The sequence below is a fragment of the Lepisma saccharinum genome, chromosome 13 (genome assembly GCF_977018435.1).
Source record: "Lepisma saccharinum chromosome 13, izLepSacc3.1, whole genome shotgun sequence".
Taxonomy (NCBI): domain Eukaryota; kingdom Metazoa; phylum Arthropoda; class Insecta; order Zygentoma; family Lepismatidae; genus Lepisma; species Lepisma saccharinum.
This window is the reverse complement of record NC_139241.1, coordinates 74,974,054-75,001,853: the sequence shown is the minus strand read 5'-3', so window position 1 is coordinate 75,001,853 and position 27,800 is coordinate 74,974,054. Positions and strand designations below refer to the sequence as shown.

General features: G+C 39.7%; 2 protein-coding genes across 2 annotated transcripts in view; one reads left to right on the top strand and one right to left on the bottom strand.

Moving 5' to 3' along the window:
- Lerp (lysosomal enzyme receptor protein) overlaps positions 1-27,800 on the top strand; it is a 206,492-nt gene that overhangs the window by 79,073 nt on the left and 99,619 nt on the right. The window lies entirely within an intron of this gene.
- Tl (toll like receptor) lies at positions 106-19,529 on the bottom strand. The gene is made up of 2 exons (XM_083134454.1): positions 19,296-19,529; positions 106-4,208 (listed from the first exon to the last, which is right to left on the bottom strand). Exon 2 carries the CDS (start codon positions 4,131-4,133, stop codon positions 1,065-1,067), a length of 3,069 nt encoding a protein of 1,022 aa, XP_082990580.1. The 5' UTR covers positions 4,134-4,208; positions 19,296-19,529; the 3' UTR covers positions 106-1,064.

Here is a 27,800-nt window from a genome sequence, read left to right as displayed (position 1 = left end):
TAAAGATAAGAATTTTCCCAGGAGATCAAAATTCTTGGTTGAACCATGTTTTTCATTGAACACGCTGATCCTTCCTGGAGTAGTTTTGCATAAATAATTACAGAGTTTCATAAGTAAGAGACTTTTTTATTATTACAGAAATTGCTTCTAGCTAATGATATGTATATACTGTATATGTTTTCACTGAAAGTAACACAATTGAACGAAGACACGTGAATTTTGTCCTATTTCAAACATCTATGTGACACTGCTCCAAGAGCAAAAGTAGCATTGAGCCAAAACAATATTAAGTAGGTTCAGCCTGAATATCTTAACAATTACACACACACACATTGCACTTTGAACGAAAACTAGATTACAAATAATTTGATAAGATGTGTCACAACCAATCGAACAGTGTAGAGTTTACAGTAATCATATGCACACGTGCCCACTGGAGAAATAACTTAAAGTGAAATGTCAGTCTTTTAAAGTCGACCTCCGATACATTTTGTTCAGTTTTTGCATACACAATCATTATTATGCACTCTTCACACCCACACAGACACACACACATATATATATCTATTTGATTTGCTACTACTGGCACGTTTTCCAGAACGCGTTTATTGTGCATTCAGTTTGAGCAAAATTGGTAGCTGTTGCACAGATTTTGTACCATTTGTCACTAGATATTGTCGTTCTATATGGATCCCATATGGCATACAATAGTAGAGCCTCTAGCTGCCGATCCTGAGATATTCGAGCTTGTCTTTACTTGTCTTGACCAGCATGGAAACGACTAATCTCTGTCCGACGTAAGATCGAAGTCAGCGTAAACGAAAGCTCGTGGCTTGTGAGAAATCTTATTGGTGAATTCCTAATTCAGGTCCCTCATAGATACGTTGATCTAGGAATATAATTCATAAAATGTCACAACTTAGTTAAGTGGTATGGCCTAATGTGCACTTGAAGCACATTGGAATTACCCAGTAAGATTTCTCGAAAGCATTTCATTACGTGCACCTCTTTCTCACCGTGAACGCATGTTTGTTAATATGGCATTTTTGTGCCTAACGAGAGCGTCATGTTTGTATCGGCGCTTGCCCATTGGCTGCAAGCGGAGGCACGTCCGCTCTGATTAGCTCCAGCTTGTCTTCCAAGGGCCCGCATCTTCGCTTTCCGTGCTTTGCAAGTTCCGGCGGATGGGGTAAAGCGTAGCGCAGCTTGTCCCAGAACCACGGGTCGCCCCATTTCACGTACGTGTTCATCGTGAGGTAGGCCCGCAGCTCAGGGTCCAGCTTGTCCGTCGGTCCCACGTCGCCGTACAGTATCACTATCACGCGCGTCCTCTTCTCGGCCAGCGCCTGGCAGTGCGCCGTTCGGAACTCCATCCGTCCCCACACGCTTTCCAGAAAGTTCGGAGACAGGACCACCACCGTCCTGCGGGAGTCGTCGACGGAGCGCGCGATCTGATTGGGTATCCACTCGCCTGCGATCCAGTCTCTATAGTGAAGGCACAGCTTGAACGGGATCTCCCCTCTTTCGAGACCCGGTACCAGCTTGTTCACAACGAACTCTTCGTCCTTGTGGGAGTAGCTTACGAACGCGTCGTACAGCTTGTCTTTGTCCAGCTCCTCCTCGGTCACGAACCACAAGCACAGACGCCGCGCGTACAACCACACCTTCACCTCCCTCTGGTAGCGGTAGTACAGCGCGGCTAAGATCCCCAGCACCACCCCGAACACCGCCACTATGACGCACACGGTCACGATGACCGCCGTGGAAACCGGGCACAGATCACTCGCGGTCAGGCCGGTCAGTTTCTTCTCGCTCCCCTTGCACGTGACGTTCGGCAAGTATGGTATGTGCTTGAAGCGGGCCTGTATGAAGTTCAAGAAGGGCAACGCTTGGCAGTTGCAGGACCACGGGTTCCCGTGGAGCACGACCTTGAGGGACTTTGGGGGTTGCGTCGAGTTCATGAGATACTCGATCAGCTCGTTGTCCAGCCGGGATATGTTGTTGTAGCTTACGTCCAGCACTTTAAGATGGGGCGGGAGCGACGTGATTCTGATCGTGGACAGGTTGTTGTTGGACATGATGAGGTGCGTGACGTTTTCGTAGCTCTGCGGGAGTTGCCCAGGCAGCGCCGATATGAAGTTGCTCTGCAGGTAGAGCTCGGTGTGGTTGGCGCCCGTCAGGGTCGGAAGCTCCTGAGGTATCTTCGAGATATGGGCCTCCTGGCAGTCGACCAGCAGGGCGAGATCCTCCGCTCGGAAAAAGCAGCTGCACCCTGCGGGACAGTGGCTGTCGATGGGGCAGGTGAACTCCTCGGAATCTACGATTATGACGGGTTTATTTCGCAACTTGCGCGGCTTCGCGCACGTCAAGTTCCCGGGAATGATGTTGACGAAGTGCTTCACCCGAGGGGTCATCTCGTCGTTGAGGTACCGCCAGAAGGCGTACGTGTAGCAGTCGCAGTCCAGCGGGTTGTCCTCCACGTAGACGCGCACCTGCTTCGAGTTGTCCGGCGGCTGCTGGCTGGTGAAGAACTCTGCGCCCTTCAGGTTGATGCTCGAGATGTTGTTGTGCCTCAGGTCCACAGACAGGTCGCTGGACAGGAAGTGCAGGTCGTGAATCGTGATAGCTCTGATTTTGTTGAAGCTGAGATCCAGGGTTCGAAGCCGGTTCATGGTTATCCGCCAGTCGGAGTAGATCTCGTCGATGGAGTTGTTGGCCAGCCACAGATTCTCCAGACCAACCAGGTGCTGGAGCGGGGAGTAAGGTCCGAACGGGTCGTAGATGGGGGACCCGAACGATATGTTGTTGTGAGACAGGCGCACTTGCCGCAGCCTCTGCGTGTCCAGGAAGGCGGCCTGGTCGATGCTCCGTATGGCGTTGTGCTGGAGGTCGAGACTCTGCAGTCCCCTGAGCCCGAGGAACATGTTCTGGGAGACCTCGGTCAGGTGGTTGTACCCCAGCAAGAGGACGGACAGTTTGCGAAGGCCGTTGAACGTCGTCGGGGGGATCGCCCTGAGGTGATTGTAGCTCAGATCGAGGTAGAGAAGGTCTCGTGTGTCCCTGAACAAGGCCTCGGGTATCTCGGAGATGTTGTTCCTCTGAAGCGAGAAGTTCGTCAGCGACGCGGTCCCTTCCAGAAGATTCTCCGGCAGGAGTCCTACGTTGCATCTGTCGAGGTAGACCTCTTTCAGCTGCGTCAGGTTGCCGAAGAGTCCATCGGGAAGGTTCAGAGGGCGCCGGTTGTCGAAGAGACGAACGCGCTCCAGGGCGGTCGTGCTCTTGAACAACCCCTCCGGAAGCACAGAGAAGTTGTTTCCGTACAAGCTGAGGTTCTTCAGCTCGGCGAGGTGATCGAACACGTCGGCGGGTAACGACGTGATGCCGTTGGAGTTGAGGTCCAGCGCTTCCAGCTTCTTAAGGTCCCCGAACAGCTCCTTGTTCAAGTCCTGGAGATTGTTCCTCCACAGGTTGAGCAGCCGCAGTTTGGTGAGGTTCCGGAATATGTCCGTCGGCAACTCGCGGATGTGGTTGTTGCCCAGCTCGAGCACGGTAAGGTTCGGGGTGTGCTGGAAGAACTTGGGCGGCAGGTGGACCTGGTTGTCGCGCAGGTCCAGCCACGTGAGGCTCCGCATGTCCTCGAGCAGGTCTTCGGGTAGATCGGTGAGGTCGTTCTCCGAAAGCAGCAACCTAGAGATCCCACCGAGTCCGGACAAGTGCTTCCTCTCCAACGTGTTGCTAAGGTTCCTCAGCGATCGGAACACGAGGGTCGTAGGATCCACGGCCCCCATGGCCTGGATAACCTCTGCGAGGGGCTGGTTGGGGAGGGGGCACAGCCGGAACTGGACGTTCTTCACCTTGCCAACATTGAAATCCTTGATGAGCGAGAAGTCCGACCAGTGGTTCGTGGAGCACTGCAGCCACACCCGTTCCTCCGGCTGGATGCTGATGCTGAGCGAGATCTCTCCGTTTCGCGGACACTGCAGCTCGTAGTCGCCTGTGGGACTGCGGTTGCAGCTGCAGTTGTAAGGTCCCGGGCAGAGGAACGTCGCGGCTTTGGACTTCCCTTCCGTCTGCAGGGTCGAACATACCCGGGTCGCTATGATGACCAGGCTTATCACAGTGGGTAGCTGCATCTTGGATTGGTACGGGTTACCACGGCGTCACATCAGACGGTCGACTGCACCGTGGGAGAGCTGCTACCATTCATTCTGAAAGGACACAATTACGATAATTAATATTTTATGATTACTCAATGCGTATATAAAAACTAAACTATGAGCAGTACAATGTCTTGAACCCGTAGGTTCATGGCTGCAGCAACACAGGCCTTCCATCTGCCCCTATCCTGAGCAAGATCTATATACTCTCTTCCATCCCTACCGATTTCCTTTAGGTCCATCTCAACGTTGTCCCTCCATCTTCGTCTTGGCCTTCCTACAGGTCTCTTACCATCAGGTTTCCCAACAAGAATCCGTAAACTCCTCTTTCCTCTCCCATTCGTGCCACATGGCCTGCCCACCTAAGTCTTCTTGATTTAGTTATTCTAATAATATCTGGACATGAATACAAATTATGTAGTTCTAAATTATGTAACCTTCTCCACTCACCTGTCTCCTCATCCCTTTTAGGTCCAAAGATTTTCCTAAGGATCTTATTTTCAAATACTCTCAATTTATGTTCCTCTTTCAATGTAAGGGACAACGTTTCACATCCATATAATACTACAGACAAAATTACTGTTTGTATATTTTAACTTTTAGTTTCTTAGATATTAAACGAGAAGACAAAAGTTTATGAAGAGAATAAAGTAACACGCATCTCCTGATGTGATGATCATGAATTGGAATAACGTAAATAAGCGGAGGACAATACCAGCTTCACATAACAGAATTCTACTCCTTAAAACATAGGATAAAAAAAGAATTAAAATAAATATACATAGTATTATCCTAGTGACAATCAGTGTGAACGGATAGCGATCTTTATAACAGACTTTAACACTTAGAGGAACTGCGCGCGACAGTGGCAATCACAGTCCAGAGCTAATCGGATCGGCCCATTCCACCCGTGACGGTTGTTGTATGCAAATACTACAAGCACTGTGTCTCAATTAAATCGTGGGAGAGAGAAAAAAAAGCTGCTCGCTGGCGCGTGCAACAAGTAATCTCTGTCCATTGAGCTGGGCGTCGGGGACATGAATATTAATGCTGTATCACGTCATGCTTGTTCTCCAAATGGACACGCCTTGTTCTTGGAATGGAGACTTAAGGAAAACCGTCACTGGTGATCCATTAACGCGACTGGAGGTCGTTGATTTGCCGTAATTTCCAATTCTCCATCCATTGCGAAGGTAATGTAAACAAATCCACGTGGCTTCCGAGAGATTTTACACAGAAGCGACATCGAGAGGCCCTGGGTTCGATACCAGACGGAGGCACATAGTGGTTCGGCTCCTACACTAAACTGACGCCCAGCCCCGATTAGCCTTCCTGTGCATAAAATGGACTTAAAACCAAACTCGAACAAACAAGAGTAGTTACTGAAATTCGTCCCCCCACTGGTAATTTTTCAAATGCAAGATTAATTCTGGACCCCGATAAGCCGGACTTCGCTTAATGCGGACAGGCAAAAGGTAAAGAAAAAGACGCGGAATGCAAGGTTTAAAATGTGGTTAGAAGTCAACAAGAGAACTTCCCAAAGAAAGGGCAGTCAACCACTGATGAAATTCTGTTTCCTGCAGACTTTGTACTGTATAGTGTATTTAGGCCTATGCTCTTTAAATACACCATAATAAACATGTTTTGTTGCTATAAACCACTTTCTACTGTTCTTTTAGGTTATTTCAGTTAATCCGGATTTTCGTTAAACCGGTCAAATTATCCCCCATTAGTCCGGATTAACGAGGTTTTATGGTATTATTATTACATGAGAGACTTGTTTAGCATCTTAGAGTATAGAAGGGTATAGAGAGAGCGTGTGTGACGTCAGCTGATACCAAAATAGCTTCCGGCGGCCGCCATGTTGAGTCGAGTCCATTTGTTAACATTCAGCGAGAGGGAATTTCGTCGGGAAAAATAAGGATGTTTGTTATGTTTCTTTATATTGAAATCAGAAATAATAACACGAAGTTATTAGTAACTAGTTTTGACGAAAAAACAGAGATATCTAGACCTTTTTATGTACTGGGGCGTGTTCATTTACCATATGTAATGCTACGTTAGTATACCAGAAAGAGTTTAATGAAATATCAATAGAATCAAAATCGGAGTTGCATTATAACTTCTACACTCGTAAATGCATCACAAAACATTATTATATAAAAATATGAGCTATGTACAAAGGTTTAACACGATTTAATAACAATTTACGCCACCTCAATAAGTAAGCCTAAGTCGAGATTATAGGTAGATTTCGGACCGAAACATCAGGAGATACGCGACACTCGATGGGCGACAAAAGACCCGTTCACTCAATGGAAGCATTCAGACCTAAGCGACAGGCGACAAGCTATAAGTGTCTCTTGGCAACAGACTCTCAGAAATGAATGCAATTTTTTAAACCGAAGCGACACGACAAACTGTACGTGTCGCTCGCGTCATTCGGACTGGGTCCTTTTCCCAATACCATACGTAGTGTCGCTTCGGTGTGTTGTTCGCGCATCTGCGGTGAATATTTTGCATTGGTGAGAATTCACACCGAAGCGACAGGCGACACGTGTCGCTCGGGAACGAGCCAATCAACAGCAATTCAGACCATAGAGACGTGGCAGGTCGCACTAGGCTGCCTTCGATGGTGAAATCCTTAAGCTACACATGCAGCGTGTCACATTTCGGTGTAAAATCTCCCTAAAAGCAAGCATCCGCCGCGCATGCGCTACAAAGAGACCGAGGCGACACGATAAACGCTATTGGGAAAACGTACCAGTCTTGACACATGCAGCTCGCTGTGTTGCTTCGAAAAGTTGCATGGATTTCTGATGGTTCGCTTCCAAGCGGCACGTGTTGCTTGTCGCTTCGGTCTGAATAGAGATTTCATACCCAAGCAACAAAAGGATTTCACCAATGCAGGCTTGTGCGGCCTGTCTTGCCGCTAAGGCAGGTGTAAACGTTGACGTTGACATGAGTCGCGTGTACATCAGATCTGAAAACTCTTTGAGGCGACAAGCGACACGGGCTCTTTCAGTCTGAAGGGAAAAAAAATAACCGTGCATGCGTCACCAACAGACCGAGGCGACACGATGGACTGTATTAAGAAAACGGCCCAGTCCGAGTGACACTTTCAGCTTGGCTTGTCACTTCGGTTCAGAAGGTCTCATTCATTTCTGATGGTTGGTTTCCAAACGACATGTCTGAAGTCTCTCTTTGTTCGTTCAATGAATTAACATAAAGTTCTCAACATATAAACATTTGTAATAGTTACCTTTATGAAACGTGCGAACGATTTTCTCTATTCCGATATGTCACAATTTTTAATTAAAAAATTTCTACATACCGTTAATAATAATACACTAAAAAAATCACAACAGAAATGCATGTATAATAAACGTAAATATGTTGTAAGCATGTTTATCTGGGGACCTCTCAATTTCTTCTTTTTTTAAAAAAAGCATTTCTTGCCACTTCTATTGTTGCATCCGAAAACTGCACAGGGAAACATGTAGCTTCTTATTTTTTATCTACTTACAGCGTCACTGAAATGTACAGATAGTATGCACTACAAACGAACATTCCACGCTCATATCCATACGTCCACCACTGTATCAGCTGTAACTGTGGAACATCCCAAGATGGCGGTTTTACCTAACCCCCTTCCCCTCACGGCTTCATTCTAAGGTTAGCATGCAAGGACCAAGAACCACTCCGCAAATGGGTCTGGTGCGGGGCACATCCAGCAGCTAATACTCACTAAAACTAATTGCTAAGAGTTCTAAACCTGGCCCTCCTATACTAACTACATACGCATTATTGCAAGTAAGCTGAATGAATTGTAGACCCCTCCGCAAATACACTTGTAGATACGTGCCTGAGTATATTGATAAATCGCTTGTGTCATAGTTATAGAAGGCATGTGGTGATAGAGAGGAAGCCACACGTGAATATGATAAATAGGGTTCGAATATTGATGACCTAAAATCTTTTTTAAATGACCTCCAGAATGACCTTAAAATTCTTTAAAATTGACCCCAAAATAAATTTCGCTCTTAAAATGAAAGCTTCATTTTTTAAGAAAAATTGCAAGAGAGTAGTTGAATAATTCGATAAAACCTGTTGTTTGGTGGATTAAACTACAAGGGTAAAAAGCAATTCGGTGCTAATGTGGTTTTCTTTATTGTCACTTCACTGTTTCATAAAATACACCTCCAGATTTTTCTGTATATTCACCTCTTTCAGAGTGGGCCCTGCATCATACAGTGTGTGCATCAGATTTGAATATTTTTACGTTGTGATTAATTTTACTTTAAAATCGCAGATTAAAGCGATAAAATAGTTACCACCAGAGAAACATGAAAGTTAGGCTTCACCATAAATTTACCACAGTGAATTCTTTAATCCACTGTCAAAGATTTCAGTTACAAACAATATTGTGCTTTTGGATTGACCATGTTTTCGTTTAATGGTGTACTTGCTAAAAAGAGCATGTTACGAAATTATAATCAGGGTTGTTAAAGAAGGTCCAGGATCCAATAAATTCCAATGGGTTCTATTGGGTTCCGCTGTAGGAACGGAACCTTTCTTCTCGCATAATTTAAATTCGGTCCAAGTTGGGTATTGTTTCATTGAAAAAAGGTTCCTGGACTGTGTTTAAATTGAGCCGGAAAAAGGGTTCCTGGACCGGATTTAAATTGATCTAGCAAAAAGGTTCTTTACGGTCCAGAACCAATTTACGCTTGCTGATTTTCTCTACGGGACCGGAATTGAATGTATTTAAAATTCCCGGATCTTTAACAACCGTGATTTAAATGTGCAAGTTATGCTAGCAAATGCACTTAAAATTCACGAAACAACCGGGAGAGAGAGAAGAAGCAAAACAAACCTAAAAAAAATATTAATAATGCAACAAAAACGGCAAAAAAAAACTGAAAAATTTTCTAAAAGCCAAAAAAGTTCGAACAATGCAAATAAAAACAATGTTTTTTTTTATTGTAATTGAACGGAAATGGACTACTATCAGGTTTAACATCGCCTTCAAGTCCCATAAAAAATGATATTTTTCAACTACCGAGCGATAAACCCTTGCCCCGCCACTGACAGCAGCAAAGGGGCAAATGTTCCCAGAATTCCACGGATTTCAGCCGAAGTGGGGGGAGAACCGACGGGACCAAATCAGAAGAAGGAAAATGACTGGCTCAATTAGAATTTCAAGTCACGTTTCTGAGAACCTGATTCTTCTTTTAAGCCTTTTCAAATTAACAGGAAGTAATGACTGGGAATGAGTCTACTTCGTTTGTTTTAGCCTCTTTCTCTATTTTGCTTAGTCATTTACCAACACGGGAAACTTCGATTTTCATTTCTCGAGGTTGATGTTATATTTGTATAATATTATTAAGCTATATATTAGTACTGCATTTATATGTTTGATGTAATTATTCCCAACTAGGGCTCTGCGCAGATGCCTTCCGCAATCGATTATATTTGTTGTTTTAAGTCCACTTTGTGCACAGAAAAGCTTAATAAAGACTGGCCGTACAATCGATTATCAATTCGTACATTATTATTAATTATTAGAACACCATTAAGCCTTGTTTCCATAATATAAAAACTAAATATGCTGACCAAGGCAGAAATTTATTTTATTATAAAACATAAACTAAACGTAACGTTTCAACCTTCTAGCAAGGTCTTCTTCAGACTCTGTACCAAGTACAAATGTAACCAGGTACACAACAGGATATATATATACACAAAAATACTCCCCTCCAGACTATTAGAAAGTAGTTCTGGAACAATCGAGCAGGTGGCTTTCCCTTGTCAACTGTACTTTCACCTGAGAAGGAGGATAGACTGGACATAAACAGAAGAAGGAAGAAAAGTGGCAGGGGAGAATTGGAAGAGAAAGAAAAAGAAAGGAGGTTTGGAATAAGGAGTATGGGGAAGACCACAGAAAAAATATGCTAAGTGCTTAGAAAAGCGGGCATTAAAACTTACAAGAAGGGAGGGAGAAGCATCTTAAGAATAGCGAAGAATGCAAACAAGAAAAAGGAAAACAGAGAAGAAGAAGGGATTATCTACGAAGTGAAATGTAAAGAATGTCGGAGTGTGTAAATAGGAGAAACGAAAAAGAGGCTGAAAGACAGGTTGAAACAACATAGGGATGATGTACGACTTAAGAGAGATAGAAATGTGATATTTAAACATATTTAAACACATGAGAGGAACAGGACATGACATAGAGTGGGATGAGGCTAAGCAGATAGGAAGGGAGAAGAGAATACTAGTGAGAAAATGGAAGGGGTCCAAGGAAATAGAGAAGAAAGGTGAAGACGACGCAATGACCTGGAATGGAGGACTGAAGTTAAACAAAGAATGGAAGAAGGTGTTAGAAAGAGTGGAAAGGACAAGAGAGATAGAGGAGGGAAGAAGAATGAAGGAAATAGAGCGTGAGATAAAGAGTCCAGCGACATTCTCTTTCAGGTGAAATTGGTTGACAAGGGAAAGCCACCTGCTAGATTGTTCCAGAACGTGTACCGGGTTACATTTGTACTTGGTACAGAGTCTGAAGAAGACCTTGCTAGAAGGTTGAAACGTTACGTTTAGTTTATGTTTTATAATAAAATAAATTTCTGCCTTGGTCAGCATATTTAATTTTTAATTATTAGCCTTGCTAATGCGATGGTATGGAATCGTCATAAACTACCAACGGGGTTCCAGATGAACGCCATGTAAAACTATAATAATAATTTTGTATGGTGATTTAATTAATTTTTAATATTACTGATCATGGAATAAACAATAGTAATCCAGGACACTGCTGCCATAAATAGATAACAATTCAATATAAGAAAAGAAAATTTACTTTTTGGTGCTCACATTTAAGACCCATTACATTTTTCATGATCTTAGAGAGTGAAAGCAAACGTTGAACTCAACAATTGAATACAATAAGAGGTTATTATGGAAAATTTACATCCATGATATATTTTGTTCCTTAAACTTAGAAGGAATTCAAAGCACTTATATACATAAAACATTACGTTACTTCGAGTTTTTATAGCATTGTAAGTTCATTTCCGAGTAGCGGAAGCTTGTCAATAACGGACATTTGTACTTTCCCCACTGATGTCCGTTATTAAGACCACTGTTCAACTTGAATATAGGAGCTATGTTGAGTGGCACATTCACTGTTTTCCTAGGCGCAAGATTCCTGCACAGTTGCAATTTGAACAACCAATAGGATTTCTCACTAGTCACGTGCATTTGTTTATATGAACTTGGTTCTTTTACTGGGCACAGAATAATTCCAAAGATGGGTGAATTAATCAAAGTAACAGTTACCGGTGCCTGTCCACCAAACTTTGTTCTTATAGCTTGACACAAAGCGTCATGATCATTGCATAATGGTACTTTTCTTTCTGCTTTGGTAATGGTACCCAACAATTCTTCAGTTGTTGATTTTCGATTAGTGTACAGCCACAGATAATTTGACGAGCCAATCGGAATATAATTCTCTGGCATTCCTAAACTCGAAGGGTTACTGCCAGAGCAACAGATGCCTTCCGCCTGTCCCTATTGTGAGCAAGATCATTCCACTCCTGACCCTTCTCACGGATTTCGTACAAGTCCATCTTAATATTGAAATTCCATCGTCGTATTGGCCTTTCTGCAGGTCTCTTACCACTAGGTTTCCCAACAAGGATACTCTAAACTTTCTATCCCCTTCCATCATTGCTACATGGCCTGCCCAACGAAGTCTTTACGATTTCATTATTCTAATAATATCAGGGGGTGGATAGGATACGGATTATGCAGTTCAGTATTATGTATATGAATATTTGTTTCGCTAAAGTCGTTAAAGTAAGATATTTGAGATGTCTTCACAACTCCAGTAAATTCTATTCTAGTCTCCTCGATGGTAACGTCGTCGCCTTGTAATCAAGTGGTCCCGGGTTTGATACTCGATGGAGGTACATAGTGTTTCGGATCCCATTTGAAACTGTAGGTCCAGTCTCGATTAGCCTTACTGTGCATGATGTGGACTTAAAACGAAAACTCAATCAATCAATCAGTATCCATAAAATTCCACACTTTTCGCCGTTAAAACCCATCAAAGCGATCAGGATTGATTCACAGTAGGGATGGCCACAAAATCCGCATAACGAATATCCGGATTTCAAATTATCCGTTTCGGTGCAACGGATAATTCGGATATCTGTATAATCAGAATAGCACAGATTTGATTAAGGATTTGTTGAAAATCCGTCCAATGTAATACGAACATGACGAATAAAATAATATGTGGTTGGCCCGTAAAACGGATAAATGGTAAAACTATCCGGATAATGCACACATTCAGATATCCGGATAACAGTTTAGTTCACGGACATCAGGAGGGCCCCCCCTGGAAATTGACATACAGTAGTTCGTTTCAAGTTACAAGAAACCAGAAATTTGTAATTTTTAGACTATAAAGTTCAGTTAACATTTGAACAGAATAATCAAAGTATAAAATGTGTTTCATCCAAAATAGAACTACTAAATTCAGGATTCCTTATTTTTTCATTTTTTCTTCATATTCTACCATAGTATAATCCCAAGAATAAATAGTTCCACACTTTTCAAACTTCCAAAAACAATTTTTAATCCCTTACGGGGCTTTTTATTGCTCACAGTGTGAAATGTAAAAAAGAATGAATACTATTTTCTTTTGTTTGAGTTTTAAGTCTACTTTACGCACCGATATATGTAAATGGGGACTGGGCCTACTATTTAACGAGGGGTCCGAACCACTACGTGCCTCCACCGTGTATCGAACCTGGGACCTCTGATTACATGGCGATAACGTTACCACTACGCTACCGGGGAGGTACCCTCATTACGTGATTCTGGTAGAAGTCTCGCTAAGGATATAGTAATGATAATATAATATAGTAGTAATAATACATTTGGAATGAAATGGAGTAGTTTATAATAGCATTGTAAGGCTATTTCCGAATAGCTGACACTTTCCAATAGCGGGCATTTGTACGTTCCCCAGTCACCGTCCGATACAGAGAAGTTCAAGAAAAAGTAAAGAAATCCGCAAGTAGGTCAAGAAGTTAATAAAAAAATAAGATATTATACTTGTGGTCAAGAATTTTTTCTATGATTTACTTTATTTTACTTCACTTTTCTGCCTCTTTTGGCTAATCGCGAAGATGAATATGAATGGTCTGGGATAATCACAAACATATAGCGACTACCAACACGAGCCCTACATAAATTATTCTGGCTGTGAGTCCAGACGCCAGAGCCTCGGTAGTCTGCCAAATCCAGTTCATGATGCATTAATAGATACAACTTCAGTATCTTAGGTAGCATTTTGGTAGGGGTTTTCAATTAAATAAATATATATATATATATATATATATATATATATATATATATATATATATATATATATATATATATATTCTTAATTGCTACTTTCCAACTTTACTTAAGCATGGATTGAATAAATAAAGATTAAGAAAAACTAAAAAGGTCAAGAAAAAGTCAAGAATTTAGGATTTGTTATTTTGGTAGACACCCGTTGGTTCCCCAACTTCAATATAGCATCTATATCACACGCACCATATTGTATGGGTATTGTTGTACCCCCCTACAATTTGTAACTACGCCCATACATGGCTTACATATATCCTATTTAAAGAGCTTTCTCCCAGGAAGTCCCTTTGTTTTGAAACGTGAATGTCAGATTCTGACGTCACCAGAGAAAGCAAGGTCTTTCAGGCAGTATACAGTTTCTTTATATATATTTAGCCGGGTCAGCTGTCCTTTTTATTTACCAGCAGCATGTGTGTCGGTAAAGGAGGGGGGGGGGTCGAAACGCTCTGTCGACCCCCTTGTAAATTGACATCCTTCATTTCAAATTGGAAGAAAGAAGAAAAAGCTTATTATTATTGCAATCCATATCCGAAATGAAGTTTAGTTAATTAGTATTCTAGCATAATAATGAAAAATGCGTTAGACCGAAAAATTGATTGTAAAATGAATGAACCAGGTTTGAATTTCGCCGGTTTTGCTTTCTCCAGGCAGACTTTTCATCTTCCCAACTGCTTGTCATCCCTGTTGGAAGATGACATTGTTTTAACAAATATTTTTAGCTTTGGCGAAGAGATGGTCTCTTCCATTGTCTGTGAGGAAGCTGAGTAAAATGTTTTTGTTTTCCAAATCTGGACAGAAGATTGGCATTACGATGTAACATACATTAACAATAGAAATAGAAATTTGCCGTTAAATAACTGGAAATTAGCAGAAAATGTAAGGCCTACTTTACATTTCATAAGCAGTATGGAACTTTCCAACATTATTTCCTAGCATATCGGAATCACATTCGAGTCACTTTAACAACTAAATATTTAAATGATGGAAGATTTAACACACCGGCTTTAAGTTCTAAAAGTAGTTGTGGATGCGATAAACCAGCATAGGCGAGTATTACATTCATAGTTTAAACTAATCTTAAGTACAACGTCTTCATTTTAGCAGTGTATGACATAATTGCCAAGATTTTGTTGAACAGACAATACATTGTAATTACGATGTGCTTGTGTACAAATATTTGTTTCATGTGCATATAGCCCATATGTGCAAGGCTAAAACAATGCCGAGACCATGTACTCACTGCGAGGTAGTGGATAATTTTGCATGGTTTAGAAATTAGGTGTTACATTTCCGTATCTCTTGTGGAGATGTTACAGTGAAGGAATTAGTGATTTTGTGTTCTACCTTTTTTGTTAGGTCAGGCGTGTTCAGTTTTATCACAGTCTGTCGTTTTATGCCCTTACATTTTGTTTGTTTGAGTTTGTATTGTTCCCCGAATTTTTATGTTATTGTTTCCCGAATTTTTGTTTGAGTATTGTACTTTAACCCTTGTACTTAATACGAGTAAAAGCTTAGCGTGTGGTGTGCCTCATGCGTGGAATTTGGGTTTTGCGTAAACATGTTTTAAATTAGTCTGCCTCTATGTCATGGTTATAGCTCTTCGACGTCGCCGATTTATTTTCCAAATGATAATTTAAAATCTTAATTACTTCAATATCGGATATTTATTATATTTGACGATTCACCACATGTGAAAAGTAGCCTACGAGAAGCTGCGTGAAATGCTGGTTATGGGGCTCAGAAAATCCAATGTATATTTTTTAACAACTTAATAACATAGTGCTTTACTTATGAAAAATAACGTTGAATACACTAGCGAATACAATTTGAGCGAATGAAGTAATTACGGGATGAATAGGTTACAGAAAACAATTACTTTTCTACGTCTGCATGTTCGTTCTTTAATTTTGCTTCCGAGTGACATCGGCCGGCTGATGTCACATGTTACAGTGTTGCCAAATTGAAGGCTCCGGCCTCCCTCGGATTAAAGATGACCGTGGCTGAACTCGTAGATTTGATTTATAATTTTATGTAATGATACACCTTGTAATGTTGGCCTCCCCGATGGCGCAGTGGTAGCGTCGTCGCCTTGTAATCAACGGGTCCCGGGTTCGATACCCGGTGGAGGCACATGACAAAGTGGTTCGGATCCCACTTTAAACCTTAGGTCCAGTCCTGATTATCCTTACTGTGTATAAAGTGGACTTAAAACTCAAACACCTTGTAATGTCATAAGTAGACTGAGGATTTGCTCTAAAATGTTTTTTTTTCGTTCCTTGGCCAGGAAATGTAGGCTTTTACATTTAAAACTCTTTCAGGATATTTCTGAGAGAAATCTGTATTTTATAGTAGCAGTTTTTGCTTATTTTAGTCATAATTGACGATTTCCAAGATAACTGCTTCATTATTTTGTATTTTTCTGTGCTTTTTTGCCTACCTATTTTAAGTTTCGATAGAGAATTATCCTGGCCGTGCATCCAGGCGCCAGATCCCCGTTGGCCTGCAAGAAGCAGCTATTTTTGGGTCCCTATTTTGGGGGGTTGAAATTTGTGGAAGGTGGTGTGTGGATAAATCACTGCATTCAATGAAACAAGCACGCTTCAGTGTTGGCAGGTGCTCAAAGTATACATCGAAGCAGATTTCATATTTTATAGCCCCAGCGCATAGAAAGAACACGAGTTGACAACAGACTGGAGGTGACCGCACCAATGTTTACATCCGGTAACACGCTTGCTGCCAAACGAGATTACGAAACAAGGAAAACATTTGACAATCGCGCATGGTCTAGTTTAAAGCTGGAAGATGCAATTCATGGTAGTTTTGTAACACTTCCTGGACTGGAATCGATATCCTCATCACTATAACCACTGCCTGATGCAACAGAGCGATATGAATATTTTACTTCCGAGGCTATATTTGTTTGTTCTTTTCAGTTTGGGTGGTGTTGGGGACATGCGTCTCCATTGCCACCACTAAATCACAGCTACCTGAAAAACAGGTTGAATTTATAATATGTATAATAAATGTGATATGCTACCATTTACCAGGCACATATTTAAAGATAAAAATATAAGGAGATGATAATATAAATGTTTAAATTAATACGTTAGTATAATTTATAGGAATATTGATATGTAAATTAATATTGTATTGTTATTATTACATCATGAATAGGTAAAAAGACGTAGAAGAATAAGGCACGTATCTAGAAATATATTTCGGAGGGATCCGAACCAAGTGCCTCAGAAATAATAACAACAATGTTTAAATTAAAATATTTATATTATAATTAAATTATATTAAAATAATATTAATTACACTATGTAAATTAATTAATATTGTTATTGTTACGTGAATAGGGTAGTGCATAAATCTTCTCTGACACTATCCTTCAAAGCCATGTGGTCCCAATATAATTCTTGTCTTCCAATAAGTTCAGCAGATATAAATAACCATCCATTATACAACAAATGGTCAACAAGTACATTTTCATTTGTAATTTTAGTACTTACGGACCCCCTCCCTTCTAAATACGTCCTTGATGAGAATCAAAACGATTGTCCTGTTAAGGAAATTAATACCAAACGGATAAATAATTGGATATTTATTGAATAACAGAAAGGATATTAGATCCAGCTGATGGAAAGTAAAGTTCGTGATTAAAATTTTATGCATTAGTATAATAAATAACCCTCGATTACAAATCAAATGTGCAACAAATGCTAAATAGTATATTTTCATTATTTAATTTTGATACTTGGCAAGTCTTTCGGAGGGGGGCTGACTTCCTGGACCACCCTAAATACGTCCTTGTCCATTACTACATATAATAAATTTTGATATCAGTCAACTTTAATTTTAATGCATGATTAAACTTTTAAATTGTATCCTCCATTTGCAGTACAAAATTGATGCAGCATTGAAAATAAAACTGAAACCCTTTGTACTGAAATTTCTCCCTAACTGTCAAAGATTTTTATTGATTGAGGCATTTATATTTTAAGGGGCAAAATGAAAATAACGTTATATTTCAGTTCACAGACTATTGATGGTTTGATGTGTGGAGAAAAAATAAAGAAAAACACTTGGACCAGATATTCGCTCATCTGGAGTTAAAATATCTCCTTGAAGAATATATTATCACACATGTTTCTCTGCTTTATGTCCAGGAAAGTTGGACTTGCAATTTAAAGTAGAATCCGAACCAGTGTGGAGTGTGGCTCTGCAGAGAATTGGACATGTTAACTGTTGAGCAGGGTTTATCCAGAATTTTCAATTTGGGGGAGGCTAAATTTAAAGCCAAAAGTATCATACATTAAGCCTTTTTGCAAGGACATATTTAGGAGGGGTCCGGACGCCCCCCCCCCAAAGGACTTGCTAATTACTTAAATAATGAAAACATTATTGTTCAGCATTTGTTGTATAATCAAGGGATATTTTTTTCCGCCAAACTCATTGAAAGGCAAGGATTATGACAGTACCAAAGAATATTTATGCACATTATTACTTAATAATAAAAGTATGAATAAAATATTAATCAGGAAATTTATTTTTCTTTTTTGATCTTCAATAAATATTCAAGTCTTTATCTTCCTGACATTAATTTCCTTGCCAGAACAGTTGTTTTTACACAAATTTTGGCTATCTTAACTACACGTAAGCTAGATAGTGAATAGCCTACGTGCTGTTATACCGTTTTTTACCTCTTCATGTAATAATAATAAAATAATAAATTTACTTATTATTTCTGAAACACTTGTTCGGAACCCCCCCCCCAGAAATGTATTCTAGCCAAAAAATTTCGGGGGGTGTTGGGGATATGTGAATAAATTACTGCTGTTGAGTACAAAACGTTACACAATCGAGCAGGGGGGAGAATACTACTGAAATAACAACTTACTATGTATTCCTCATCACGAGCGTGCGCAATTTTTTTTTCGGAGGGGGAATGGAATTTTATAGATATTAATACATGGCTGCGTGCAGGGTAGGGGGCCGGCGGGATTCTTAATTAACATTTTTAACCTTATTTTAAGGGATATTAAGTTCTTTACTCCTTTTATTAGAAAAATGTGGATATTCTCAAAATTTCTGAAGAGGATTGAGCCCCATCAGCCCGTTTCCGCACGTCATTGCTTGTCATTGTGTATATCAAATCTGACTGCTCTATTCATAAGTTCGCTTTTCCTATTGCCAGAATGTTATCGAACACATTAAATTCACTTGCTCGTGTTTTTCACAGAATACGCGCAAAATGTGAAAATCGCTTATAAACAGTAAAAATTACACAAAATATTAAATGTGCATTATTTCGCGACGCCGTGAACATAAAAATGTGTTTAAGCGGGTGACTTTTCAAACTTGTCAAACTTATGGTCTCTTCGCATAACAAATGCAATACATTTGCAGGTATTGTTTCATATTTTCTGTCTTTAAATGAAAACAAGAAGCATTCAACCCAATCTAATCTCAATTTCGTTACTCGGTGCTCCAAAAACTATAAAGAACTGTTTATTTCCGTGAGAATATAATGCAGAAACAGTGTAATTTTACACAATTTCGTGAGGGCCCGATGCGTCCCAAAGAATATAGTAATACTTAATAGTAACAATTAATACGACTTAATTTTATAACAACCCGAGCCTTTCCAGAAAAATTCTGACGAAAAGCAATCTCGAATCGGCCAGACGTTGGTCAACAGGTGACCTAACCTACCTGTTGCTTGGGGAAAAATCCTGAGCAAGAAACATGTCTTGAAGGCACAACACCAGCTTCAACACTTATGCACATAACCACTGCACGGGCTCTTTCACGTGGGAAAAGAATAAACTGTAAGCATTTTCACCCACAACTTTGGTCGTACAACTTCTACGTTCACCACCACAATCACCACGACTACAGGTTAACACTTGGTGACTTTGCTTCGCTGACTAACGCTCTTCCTTGGAACTGTGCATGGACGCGAGTCGCGACTGCCGACTGGATGACTCTTGCAGTGTTGCCAACCCAGATACGGGTAATTATCTGTAATGGCAACTTCCAACTAAATCGGTTTGCTTCAGCCGTAAGGTGCCGAATACATTGAGCGCGTTAAGTGGCTGACTCACATAGGGTGCGCAAGGGGGGGAGGGCAGTTCCCTACCTAATACACTCACTTACAAATTTAGTGTAGATAAATTTTATTACAGTTATTAAACAATATTTTTCTCTTTAAAAAGTGCCCGACCCTGTGGCCGAGTGGTTAGCACATCGCGCTGCGACGCCAAGGGTCCCGGGTTCGAATCCCGGTCGGGTATGGTTGTTTGTGAATGTCCATTCATCAATTTCATCACTCATCCCCATCTTCGCAAATTAGCCAAGAGGCACAAAACGCGAAGTAAAATAAACTAAATCAATCAATCAATCAAATCTCTTTAAAAAGTAAAGTATTTTGAAGGCGACGAAAGTTCCAAGCAATTGGACTATCTCACTTCATTCTCCAGCAAATTACTTGTTATTAAGACTCACGCATTTTATTCGTAGGCATGGGCGTCCGGAAGGAGAGGCAAGGGGAACCTCCCCTTTGAAAATGAAAGTCAACAAAAAAAAAATATATTTCACACATGTAATTTCATTTCAGCCACAATAATATGTGTTAATTATTGCATGAATATGATAAATTCAAATTTAAGCAATGTTTTTTGAGGGAACAACACTATTATTGTGGAAAATGTGCCTTGTTTGTCCCTCCCTGGAAAGAAAATACATTTCTTGCCCCTCCCTGGAAATAATCCTGCGGACGTCCATGTTCGTAGGCTTAGTTGTGTTACACCTATGTGGGCGCAGGATAAATTGGTCACACATTGGAAATGAATAAATTATGTGTAGTTGTTTTGAATCTGCTTCACGAAATCATGTTTACATGTAAATTCGTCTGAACCACAGAGAAGGAAAATGAAGGGGGAGGGGAACAGAGAACTTTTGTGCCACGGACGCTGGAACTCTTCTAAAAGAGTGATTTTCGGTGGCTTCGGACACACACTACATACGCCCCTGTTTAGTACGCATCAATACAATAAGACACTGATATAGAATGAGTTTTTTCTTTCTCCGACTGAACTTCCATCAAGACTTTTGCCCCCCCCCCCCCAATCAGAGGGTCTGATGGCCGTGTGCACGAACGAAGATCAAATTTTAAACTCGGATCGGGAAAGGATCACTGGAAAATTCCATTGCACGAAACGAAGACGGTTTCAACACTTGATCGCGATCTAGGAACATCAAAACGAGTTTATCTTCTGATCGGCCATTCGCGACCGTTTTGGTGTGTGATCCTGGTTCACGATACTGACGCTTCGACTGCAGGCAGTTGTTTTTGAATATGAAAAGAGCGGAAAGTGATATCGAGAGCTTGCAAACGCTAGAGATGTTGGATGTACAGTGTCTCTCAAAAGTTTTAGGACAACGACATTTTAAACTAGGCAACCCAATTTACACAAGGCGTTGGTGGGTTGCGTGTAGAGTTAGGCTCAATTTCAGGGTTGCCACATGCACAATAGATATTTATAAAATACGCGAAAAAATAAAAGCAAGTATTATTGTATAAAATTATTAAAAATATCATTATTATATCGCAATTGACAAAATTTATTCTCAAAGAAAAAAAATAGGTTTTCTGGTATTTCATCGCTGATGAGTCTACAGAAAGGAAAAGAGGTGAGAGAAAACGAGAGGTGACAAAGGAGAGCAGAAAGAGAAAGCGAAAAGAGAAGAGGAAAAGTAGAGGAGAGAAGAAAGAGAGGAGAGAAGAAAGAGAGGAGAGAAGAGGAGATTGGAAGAAGATTCTAGGAGAGATGAGGAAAATGGAGCAAAGAAGAGAAAAGAGGAGGAAACGAGATGAGAGAAGAGGAGACGAGAAGAGGGGAGTGGAGAGTAGAGTAATGGAGAGAAAAAGAGAAGAATGAAAAGAAGAGGAAAAGAGTGAAGTGGAGTCGGAAATCTAAGACAGGAAAGGAGATACATGGAGTGGGGATGAGTGGGATGGAGATAAGATACAAGAAAAGTAGGGAAGACGATATGAGATAAAAGCAGAGCAGAAGGAGGGGAGAGAAGAAGGAGAAGAGAAGAACAGAAGGGACTGAAGAGAAGAGGTAGTTTCAGAAAATATCGTCTCAGCGTCAAGAATTGATGCATTGGTTAAATTATCGACATGAAACATTCAATAACATTTTGAAATGTATTCGAGAATGTATTAGATCGGTTCGAAATGCCTTTTGGGTTCTTTCAGAGCAAGATAAAATCTTCCATGTAAGATCTTTGATTTTACCTGCGATTATACCACTAAAAACATGAATGTAATTTTAACATTTATAAGAATTCTCCAATTTTTGTCCACTTCTCCGTTGAAATGGAGATTTTGTAATTTAATATTTCCCCTTCCCCCATCGTTAATTCCAAACTGAATCATTCCGTTTCACAAGGACAATGAACACAATGGGATAGGTGTAAAACTTACGAAAATTTTCTGCCACTGGAAGGGTTTGAACCTACGACCATTAGATTGACAGTCCTGAACGGTAAACGCTACCCCACAAGCCTTCGCTCCTGAAAGTAAGTAGAAGGAGCTGACCAATGTGAAATGTAGATGCAACTCTCCTCCTACATGTAATGTGTAAACAATACTTGTTTGTAACAAAGAAAACGAAGGTAGTACGACTCGGCGAAAACATTTAATGGAGAATTGCACATGATGAGAACTTTTCATTCGATATTTGCGGAGGTATCCTTCCATTGAACTCGAGTGGGAAAAGGGGTAAAATTAGTATGTAATGAATTGCCACAAATATAAATAGTTATTTCATTAATATTTGTCAATGTCTTTGAAGCAGTACACAATTATCGTTAGAGTATCATAATTGACGATCTTATACATGAAAATTTCCCTTTCAACGTGTGTCAATTCATTTATTTGTTTATTTTTTTTATAAATTCCATATGCAGAACAATGTAGCCACTATACACTACTATTACAAATAATGTTACCATGCTCTTGTTTGATAGAAGGGGATTTAAAAAAAAGAAAGAAAAGAATACCTAGTATGGAGGATCGAACCTGGGACCGCAATCAATGCTTTCAAGAACTCTAACCAATACACTACGCCCTTTGTTTCCTTTGGAGCAACAGTTCGTAATTATTCTGTCGTGTCAATATTGTAAACGTTATCCTGCAAAAAGATGTTTAACACTCTGATATAGCTCTGTACTTCTAGAATTACTCTATACACTTGCATTTGAAATTTAACTCTGAATTTATTTCTTCGTTGTTAGTATATCTAAGCTTGTGAATATATTTTATTTGTATTTTTATAACGGTTACATGAACATCTACGAAATAGTTCCTTATAATAACCTCCGGTTGACTAAGTTGCCAATATAAACAAATGTAATACAGATTGTCTTCGAGCTTACATTGTTAAAAAGGAGCGGATACTCATATTACTATCCCGATACTTATTCAATAAGGTTTCTTGTTTGTCAGACATTATCACTTAAACTATTTCATGTTGAGCTAGTGCCCAAGTTGAAACCTATCATTCTTCAGATTCTCTTTAAAATTCGACTCTGGTCACTTGTAACTTGCTGGGTGCAGACACTGCATCGACAGTGGTTTGCGTTAAGAAGCGGCCTTGAATAGCGTGAGTGAGTCACTTTGAACGCGAGCAAGCTACGATACCAAGCTTGTCTGCCTTTGAAAATCAAGTCATTTTTTTTCACAGTTTCCGAACCCGATTGCTATTGTAGAAGTATATATTCTCTCAAAAGAGCAAGAAAGGAAATTCGACCAATGCCCCCTCGAACCCTGAAATAATTAAATGTGAACCTATCAGTAACTACGAAAATAACATCGTCGATTTTAGAAATGTGTAAAAATTTCAATTTTGTTCTTACATAAATGAATCTGTTTCTTGCGCAAAAGTATTCAGGGTGCAATATTGGATGGTTTTAGTTTTTTAATGCAAGGCTAGGAAACGTCCGATTTACCGATTTAGTCAGGACAGTGTGTTACTTTGAATCCCTGTCCCGACTTTTTCCAACTGCAATCGTGATGCGAGATGTCTCTTTATTATTGTTTTTTCTTAACTCACAATTAGACATGTTCTTTATTGTAATAATAATTCCTAGTACGCAACATTTAATTTATAAATATATTATTTTCTAAACATAGAATTATCATGACTTTTCAATGGCGCTTGCACTATTTGAACTTTTTTTTGTAATATCTATCTCTCTCTCTCTCTCTTATATATATATATATAAATTTGGGTCTGGCCCCTTCCTCAAAGAAATCCTGCGTACGGGCCTGGCCTACGCCAATGACAGAAATGCAAGCAATATTTTTATTTATTTTTAACCCAATTAAAGGAATGTGGAAGAATTTAAAAGAAATAAGAAAGGGCGGAACGACTATTGCTCTACTTTAAAAATTGTTGTTCTTCCAGGAAGAAAAATAAGAAGGATTTCCTCCAGCACCTTAACACAGTGTCCCACGAGTCTCTCTTGATGAATACTGTCAAATGTGAAGTGATTTTATGAATAAAATTTTCCGCCTGTTTACGTCTAACGTTGCGCAGATTTGGTAGTTCGCAAACGGTGTAATTATTTCGTGTTACCTTACGCAAAGATCAAATACATTTCGTAAGACTGTTCTGAATACGAGACTTGCGTCAGTAAACAAGCATTTCGTCTGTTGTAGTATCTCAGGAAAAGAATATCGTCCTGCAATGTTCAAGCCTCTAGATATTTTCCATTAATAATGTCTAATCACAATAACAAATTTGAAGAAATAACTCGCATTTTCACAACTACGTACCAAAATTCTCGTTTTTCTTCATCACTTCGAAAATAATTTCTCGAAGATATCTGCTATACTACAAGAAAGCAATCCAAAATTAAAGTAAAAGTTCAACTACATGTATACCCAACGACATTTACAATATTGGAGGGACAGAATATTTAAAAATTGTTGTTTCAATCGAACGTTAGGGCGTGGTGTAGTGGGTAGAGTTCTCGGTTGGACTGCTAGAGATCCCAGGTTCGATCCTCCTTAGAAGGTTTTCTTTTTTATTCTCCTTTTATTATAAACAAAAGCATGGTAACATTATTTGTAATAGCAGTGTATAGTGGCTACATTGTTCTGCATATGGAATTTATAAAAAAATAAACAAATAAATGAATTGACACACGTTCCAAAGGGATATTTTCATGTATAAGATCGTGAATTATGATACTCTAACGATAATTGTGTACTGCTTCAAAGACATTGACAAATATTAATGAAATAACTATTTATATTTGTGGCAATTCATTACATACTAATTTTACCCCTTTTCCCACTCGAGTTCAATGGAAGGATACCTCCGCAAATATCGAATGAAAAGTTCTCATCATGTGCAATTCTCCATTAAATGTTTTCGCCGAGTCGTACTACCTTCGTTTTCTTTGTTACAAACAAGTATTGTTTACACATTACATGTAGGAGGAGAGTTGCATCTACATTTCACATTGGTCAGCTCCTTCTACTTACTTTCAGGAGCGAAGGCTTGTGGGGTAGTGTTTACCGTTCAGTACTGTCAATCTAATGGTCGTAGGTTCAAACCCTTCCAGTGGCAGAAAATTTTCGTAAGTTTTACACCTATCCCATTGTGTTCATTGTCCTTGTGAAACGGAATGATTCAGTTTGGAATTAACGATGGGGGAAGGGGAAATATTAAATTACAAAATCTCCATTTCAACGGAGAAGTGGACAAAAATTGGAGAATTCTTATAAATGTTAAAATTACATTCATGTTTTTAGTGGTATAATCGCAGGTAAAATCAAAGATCTTACATGGAAGATTTTATCTTGCTCTGAAAGAACCCAAAAGGCATTTCGAACCGATCTAATACATTCTCGAATACATTTCAAAATGTTATTGAATGTTTCATGTCGATAATTTAACCAATGCATCAATTCTTGACGCTGAGACGATATTTTCTGAAACTACCTCTTCTCTTCAGTCCCTTCTGTTCTTCTCTTCTCCTTCTTCTCTCCCCTCCTTCTGCTCTGCTTTTATCTCATATCGTCTTCCCTACTTTTCTTGTATCTTATCTCCATCCCACTCATCCCCACTCCATGTATCTCCTTTCCTGTCTTAGATTTCCGACTCCACTTCACTCTTCTCCTCTTCTTTTCATTCTTCTCTTTTTCTCTCCATTACTCTACTCTCCACTCCCCTCTTCTCGTCTCCTCTTCTCTCATCTCGTTTTCCTCCTCTTTTCTCTTCTTTGCTCCATTTTCCTCGTCTCTCCTAGAATCTTCTTCCAATCTCCTCTTCTCTCCTCTCTTTCTTCTTTCCTCTCTTTCTTCTCTCCTCTACTTTTCCTCTTCTCTTTTCGCTTTCTCTTTCTGCTCTCCTTTGTCACCTCTCGTTTTCTCTCACCTCTTTTCCTTTCTGTAGACTCATCAGCGATGAAATACCAGAAAACCTATTTTTTTTCTTTGAGAATAAATTTTGTCAATTGCGATATAATAATGATATTTTTAATAATTTTATACAATAATACTTGCTTTTATTTTTTCGCGTATTTTATAAATATCTATTGTGCATGTGGCAACCCTGAAATTGAGCCTAACTCTACACGCAACCCACCAACGCCTTGTGTAAATTGGGTTGCCTAGTTTAAAATGTCGTTGTCCTAAAACTTTTGAGAGACACTGTACAATGCTGATAAGTCGAGAACTGTGTAAACTAAAAACTGGCAAAATAATAATAATAATTTGTGGTTCTGTGGTGCAATGTCGTAATGTTTCTAAATACTCTACTTTCTATCCGAGAACACAAAACATATATAAATGTCATATTTTACTTGCAAGTGCAAGGTAAATTAGAACAGAGCAATATTACGATATTGCTACATGGTGTTGGAAATATGATTGTATAAATTTACGAAAATACATGTTACTGGCTATTTAAACGACACAACAATATAAATATATAAGAATTAAGAAATGAAAAATTCAAATACTTACCACAGTACAGTAATAAATAATAATAATAATAATATATCTTTATTGAGCGGGCGAGGTTCAGCGTACGCTGTTCTCTCAAAATCGAATGCATTTCGTAAGGCAAATGAAGTCCCTTAGAAGAAGGTTCCATGCTTTCTCCTTCTCCTTTTGTGTTGTGCCGTTTTCTTACTACAAATCTGGTGCAATGTGTATTAGTTGTTACTTGACTCTTTAAGCTAATGCAACGATGAGGCTGATCAATGAAGAAACATTCACAAAGAAAGAGGTAACTTGGCGGGGTCAAAGTGATTTATTAAAATTTACAAGTTAACTCCCTAGGCAGGCCCGTAGCTAGAATTGATCTCCAGGAGGTCCTCACGGATTATCATGGGAGGCTTTAAAATCCAAGTATATTTTTTAAAAAAATTAACAGTATTAAATGAAGGTAAATTGTGTGTATTGCGAGGGGGTCATTATGTTATATTAAATTTATAAATATCATACAAATACTACATCTTTTATAACATTTCTTGAAGTGTTAATTACCTGATGCTGAAATCATTCCTTACACACTCCATACTACTTTAGATGACAGACATTTATAACACACAAAAAGAAATGCACAGTATTCAATCACAGTACCTACAGTACATTCCACCCCGGCCGAAGCAACTCCCCTTCGTTCTCAAAACTAGGGAGCTGTTTGTTGACCTTTGGTGCAGATGCGAAGGGAATTTGCATGATGACAGTCAAAGATTTCTGTCTAAACGGGAAGCCGCAACAGGGACAGTGAAGGTACGGATAAAGAAGCTCCCCTGTGAAGGAACTTACTAAGTCTAGATAATCTTCTAAATACTTGCAGTTATAGCTAAGCATACTTAGACTTCAGCTCATAAACAAGATGAGCGAATGTAATAGTAATAGCTGCTGTTCATGTTATGTGGATTTATCCCATTTTCACTCTTCACTGGAAACAAATCATATGAAATAGTTTTACCTAATGTTAAGGAGGGCTGATGGCAGTTCTAGATCTAGATGGGGGGGGGGGGGTCAGGACCCCTGCCTGGCTACGGGCCTGTTCCTGGGACGAGAAGAGAAAAGTAAGAAGGAGTAATATTTGTGATTTGGCAAATGTAAGAGTTATTTAGCAAAAAATCGTGAATAACTTTTAGACTGTGCACCACCCCCTCCAA

Coding starts and splice junctions, on each gene's coding strand:
- Tl (XM_083134454.1), bottom strand. CDS start 4,133: ATGCAGCTACCCACTGTGATAAGCCTGGTCATCATAGCGACCCGGGTA.